General features: G+C 50.9%; 1 protein-coding gene across 1 annotated transcript; it reads left to right on the top strand.

Moving 5' to 3' along the window:
• The first annotated feature begins 1,652 nt into the window (after nt 1-1,652).
• On the top strand, nt 1,653-3,962 carry LOC144673133 (forkhead box protein J1-A-like). The gene is made up of 2 exons (XM_078535123.1): nt 1,653-2,063; nt 3,264-3,962. Exons 1-2 carry the CDS (start codon nt 1,653-1,655, stop codon nt 3,960-3,962), a joined length of 1,110 nt encoding a protein of 369 aa, XP_078391249.1.
• Nucleotides 3,963-6,000: the final 2,038 nt, after the last annotated feature.

Here is a 6,000-nt window from a genome sequence, read left to right as displayed (position 1 = left end):
GGAAATGGGAGACCCAGCACTTTGGCACTGGTAAGTGCAGCATTGCCAACAGTCACCGCTCCCATTGGCACTGCTGACAATGAGGAGCTGCCAGCCTCTGATTGGCTGGCCGCTCTCGCCGGGCGGGACTTCTGCTGCTGGGGACCTCGACTGTGGGAAAGTCTGATGGTGTCCAGTGAAGGGTCTAATGGGCCTTCCCCATGGAACAGAAGGGGGCTTCCCGCTGGCTCTCCAACTGCTGAGCAAGATCCCCTTTGGGATCCTTTGATATATCTTTCCTATCCGCCTGCCCCCCACCTCGTTTCTCTGTCCCCTATCTCTCTTCGATCTATCTCCCTTTCTCTCTAATCTGTTTCTAGTCTCTCTCTCTCTGTTCCTCTTTCCCTCTCTCTCTCTCACACTCTATCTGCTGTCTGTCTCTCTCTCTCTCCATCTCTCTCTCTGTCTCTCACTCTATCTGCTGTCTGTCTCTCTCTCCATCTCTCTCACTCTATCTGCTGTCTGTCTCTCTCTCTCTCCACCTCTCTCTCTCTCACTCTATCTGCTGTCTGTCTCTCTCTCTCTCTCTCCATCTCTCACTCTATCTGCTGTCTGTCTATCTCTCTCTCTCCATCTCTCTCACTCTATCTGCTGTCTGTCTCTCTCTCTCCATCTCTCTCTCACTCTATCTGCTGTCTGTCTCTCTCTCTCTCTCTCCATCTCTCTCTCACTCTATCTGCTGTCTGTCTCTCTCTCTCCATCTCTCTCTCTCACTCTATCTGCTGTCTGTCTCTCTCTCTCTCCATCTCTCTCTCACTCTATCTGCTGTCTGTCTCTCTCTCCATCTCTCTCTCACTCTATCTGCTGTCTGTCTCTCTCTCTCTCCATCTCTCTCTCACTCTATCTGCTGTCTGTCTCTCTCTCTCTCCATCTCTCTCTCACTCTATCTGCTGTCTGTCTCTCTCTCTCTCCATCTCTCTCTCACTCTATCTGCTGTCTGTCTCTCTCTCTCCATCTCTCTCTCACTCTATCTGCTGTCTGTCTCTCTCTCTCTCCATCTCTCTCTCACTCTATCTGCTGTCTGTCTCTCTCTCTCTCTCCATCTCTCTCTCTCACTCTATCTGCTGTCTGTCTCTCTCTCTCCATCTCTCTCTCTCACTCTATCTGCTGTCTGTCTCTCTCTCTCTCCATCTCTCTCTCACTCTATCTGCCTGTCTGTCTCTCTCTCTCCATCTCTCTCTCACTCTATCTGCTCTCTGTCTCTCTCTCTCTTTCTCTCCCTCTCTCTCACACACTCTATCTGCTGTCTGTCTCTCTCTCTCTCCATCTCTCTCTCTCACTCTATCTGCTGTCTGTCTCTCTCTCTCTCCATCTCTCTCTCACTCTATCTGCTGTCTGTCTCTCTCTCTCCATCTCTCTCTCACTCTATCTGCTCTCTGTCTCTCTCTCTCTTTCTCTCCCTCTCTCTCACACACTCTATCTGCTATCTGTCTGTCTCTCTCTCCCTGTCTCACTCTGACTCTGAGCACAGTCTCAGGCAGTCAGTGGATTTTTATTGATCCCAGTTTTTGTGTTTCTCATGTTTTGATTTAAAGTGAGGAACATTTCCAGCTCAGGAGGAGCCTCCATCCCCCACTCCAGTAATCAGCGCTAACACCAGCATTTCTAGCCGAATGTGGCCGTGCCTGGACGCTGAGGAGACAGGCCAGGATGACAGTTCACCAGCACTGGATGACAGCCTGACAAACCTACACTGGCTGCACCAACTCACCAGTCAGGAAACGCAGTGTCAACACCCAGACATGTCACACAACACCAGCACAGTCTTGGCAGCAAAAGCCACCTTGCTGGGAATGTCTCACATTCCTGGTAAACCCACCCTGAGGGTCACATCTTCACCAGACAAACCCCCTGAGGACACCAACTATACCACCGAGCCCATAGCCAAGCCACCATATTCCTATGCCACTCTGATATGCCTGGCTATGAAGTCCAGTAACCAGAGCAAGGTGACCCTGTCCACCATCTACTCCTGGATCAGGCACAACTACTGCTACTACAGACACGCGGAGTCCAGCTGGAAGGTAGGTGACACTGTGATGGACACAGGTACAATATTACAGTGTGTGGATTATACACAACTGTTAACAGGTCAACAGTGAGGTTATTATAGAGACAGAAATACAATTAGATATAAAAATGTGTTCAATCTCAATCATTATCCGATTATATGACCTTATATTACATGTTCTGTACATTGTTACTGCCCTTATAAACCAGAAACTTGGCTAATGCACCAGAGACATGAGCAAATTCACAAAGACAGTTCAGGAGGAAGTGGGGAGGGGGGCGGGGTGGGGGGGGTATTATAGTTCAATAAATTTGAATTTCATAAAAAGCAAGTAGCTGTAACAGCGACCACGTAACTACCAGATTCTCCTAAAAACCCACCTGGTTCACTAATGTCCTTTAGGGAAGGAAATCTGCCGTCCTTACCTGGTCTACCCACATGTGACTCCGGACCCACAGTAATGTGGTTGACTCTTAACTGCCCTCTGAAATGACCTAAAACCCAGATCATATGAATGAATAAACAGATGCTGGCTATGCAGAAGACAGTCAATCATCATCGATGTACAGCTTATCAGAAGGTGCCCCTCACACCCTCCCTCTAACTTATCGCTTCAAAAGCTACCTTTGCTCTTTATGAAAATTCATCACTTCACCAATTCACAAATCAAACCCATCATTTAAGAGGACCCCACTTCCAAGTTCACCTGCCTCCCCATCAAACTGTATGGTCTACAGTGTGTGTGGGACTGCACCCCAGTGAGAGTCAGTGTGTGTGGGACTGTACCCCGGTGAGAGTCAGTGTGTGTGGGACTGTACCCCGGTGAGAGTCAGTGTGTGTGGGACTGTACCCCGGTGAGAGTCAGTGTGTGTGGGACTGTACCCCGGTGAGAGTCAGTGTGTGTGGGACTGTACCCCGGTGAGAGTCAGTGTGTGTGGGACTGTACCCCGGTGAGAGTCAGTGTGTGTGGGACTGTACCCCGGTGAGAGTCAGTGTGTGTGGGACTGTATCCCGGTGAGAGTCAGTGTGTGTGGGACTGTACCCCAGTGAGAGTCAGTGTGTGTGGGAAGAAACCCATGGGAAACGTGAAAGTTGTTGCATCGGCGACAGCTGTTGCTTTCTCTTTGTGATGTTTTGCTTTGGTTTGTGTGTTTTGGGAAATATTCCCCTGTGTTTGTTCAATATCTCATCTCCAGGTTTGCTTTTTGTGCAGAGTTCCATCAGACATAACCTCTCCCTGAATAAATGCTTCTTGAAGGTTCCACGGGGAATGAATGAGCCTGGGAAAGGAGGCTTTTGGAAGATTGATCCTCATTATGAAGAGCAGCTCACCAGCAGCATCCTGAAGAAGCATCAGCTGCCCCCCTCTCTGTCTCACCTGCTGCAGTCCAAGAATCAGGTCCTCTCGCTGAGCCAGGCATCGTGCCCCGAGCCCTCAGACAGCACCGCCAAGCTGCTGGTGAATGTCCAATCGGCTCAGCTACTCGCTCAGTGTGAGGAGGTGACTGGTGCCCAGAGCTGGAGTCCAGCATTGTCCAGCTCCAGAGCAGCCCACAGGCCACAGGCAGTCGTGAGCACTGAGTCATTATCAGCTCCTGTGCCAAACTCTCCACTCCTGAGCCAAGAGGAAGGGGAAGTGATCAACTCGCTCACAGGAGATCGAGATTGGGAAGCGATGCTGCAATCCACACTCGACCAGAGATTTCCCGTATGGGATGTGGCAAGCAGCTGTCGGCCAGGAGAGATGAGTTTGACTATCAATGGGAAACACTGTGAGGCCCTGCCTGACTGCTGGCCACTCAACTTTGACCACTTCCTGTCTGAACCCAAGGAGAGTAACCTGCTTGTTGGAGGGGCTTTTCAGAAACAGCCCTGGGAGGAGGGGGGGTTCTGGGCTGGAGGGATAGACTGACTCCTTCATGGAACTGTACAAATGGGGAATCAGTGGGTCATTCCACTAACCAATGAGAGTCTCATTAACCAGGAATCCAACACATTAACCAGCTGATGTAATTACAGATTATTAAACTCGACATCAGTACTAAACCTTATCTCTCCCTGTGCTTCACACACCCTGAGTGACAGTGATCTGGAACCTGTGACTGGAAGACAAATCTTTGCACTAAGAATTCAGAAGTTTTCTGTCTACACAGAGCCAATCGAATGCTTTCCCAGCTCTTGATGTTTCAGACATCAGTTTGTGCAAATGCAAACACACATTCCGTAATGTCTGTCTCTGGTTTTTAAACTTTAGAGAAAAACTATTCTAAAAAATGAAAGTATAATTCTTTCTGTTTCAACTATTGGATGTGGGTCAGTCAGGAAGCTGGGATGAACACACCAACCCCAGCCGACAGGGATGGGGCAGCTGGGATGAACACACCAACCCCAGCCGACAGGGATGGGGCAGCTGGGATGAACACACCAACCCCAGCAGACAGGGATGGGGCAGCTGGGATGAACACACCAACCCCAGCCGACAGGGATGGGGCAGCTGGGATGAACACACCAACCCCAGCCGACAGGGATGGGGCAGCTGGGATGAACACACCAACCCCAGCCGACAGGGATGGGGCAGCGAAAGGGGTGTTGCTGAAAACCCCTGCCCCCTCCCCTCCCCGAGCACTCCCCCAACCCAACAATTTGACAGGGTGTTGGGTCTGTGACAGAGATCCTCAGCACCTTTGGCTTTTAATGAGGGGGAAATCAGTCAGTTCTCCGTGTTATTCTATACATGTGAAGGTGTGAATTGAGGAGAAAGGCTGGTGTTCATCATGATGTCTGACTCACTGTAACACTCTGATATACCCACACCCCTCACTGTAACACTCTGATATACCCCACACCCCTCTCTGTAACACTCTGATGTACCCCACACCCCTCACTGTAACACTCTGATGTACCCCACACCCCTCACTGTAACACTCTGATATATCCCACACCCCTCACTGTAACACTCTGATATACCCCACACCCCTCACTGTAACACTCTGATATACCCCACACCCCTCACTGTAACACTCTGATATACCCCACACCCCTCACTGTAACACTCTGATATACCCCACACCCCTCACTGTAACACTCTGATAAACCCCACACCCCTCACTGTAACACTCTGATATACCCACACCCCTCACTGTAACACTCTGATATACCCCACACCCCTCACTGTAACACTCTGATATACCCCAGTGAGAGTCAGTGTGTGTGGAACCTGTACCCCAGTGAGAGTCAGTGTGTGTGGAACCTGTACCCCAGTGAGAGTCAGTGTGTGTGGAACCTGTACCCCAGTGAGAGTCAGTGTGTGTGGAACCTGTACCCCAGTGAGAGTCAGTGTGTGTGGAACCTGCACCCCAGTGAGAGTCAGTGTGTGTGGAACCTGCACCCCAGTGAGAGTCAGTGTGTGTGGAACCTGTACCCCAGTGAGAGTCAGTGTGTGTGGAACCTGTACCCCAGTGAGAGTCAGTGTGTGTGGAACCTGCACCCCAGTGAGAGTCAGTGTGTGTGGAACCTGCACCCCAGTGAGAGTCAGTGTGTGTGGAACCTGCACCCCAGTGAGAGTCAGTGTGTGTGGAACCTGCACCCCAGTGAGAGTCAGTGTGTGTGGAACCTGCACCCCAGTGAGAGTCAGTGTGTGTGGAACCTGCACCCCAGTGAGAGTCAGTGTGTGTGGAACCTGCACCCCAGTGAGAGTCAGTGTGTGTGGAACCTGCACCCCAGTGAGAGTCAGTGTGTGTGGAACCTGCACCCCAGTGAGAGTCAGTGTGTGTGGAACCTGCACCCCAGTGAGAGTCAGTGTGTGTGGAACCTGCACCCCAGTGAGAGTCAGTGTGTGTGGAACCTGCACCCCAGTGAGAGTCAGTGTGTGTGGAACCTGCACCCCAGTGAGAGTCAGTGTGTGTGGAACCTGCACCCCAGTGAGAGTCAGTGTGTGTGGAACCTGCACC

The sequence above is a fragment of the Cetorhinus maximus genome, unplaced genomic scaffold (genome assembly GCF_964194155.1).
Source record: "Cetorhinus maximus unplaced genomic scaffold, sCetMax3.hap1.1 HAP1_SCAFFOLD_298, whole genome shotgun sequence".
NCBI lineage: Eukaryota > Metazoa > Chordata > Chondrichthyes > Lamniformes > Cetorhinidae > Cetorhinus > Cetorhinus maximus.
Note: the sequence above shows the minus strand (reverse complement) of the source record. Positions and strands in the feature narration are given on the sequence as shown.

What these genes read in the sequence shown, in the direction of transcription:
- LOC144673133 (XM_078535123.1), top strand. Translation starts at nt 1,653, where the DNA reads ATGTGGCCGTGCCTGGACGCTGAGGAGACAGGCCAGGATGACAGTTCA. An exon ending in ACGCGGAGTCCAGCTGGAAG is followed by an intron (nt 2,064 to 3,263) that starts GTAGGTGACACT and finishes CTTTTTGTGCAG; the next exon opens with AGTTCCATCAGACATAACCT.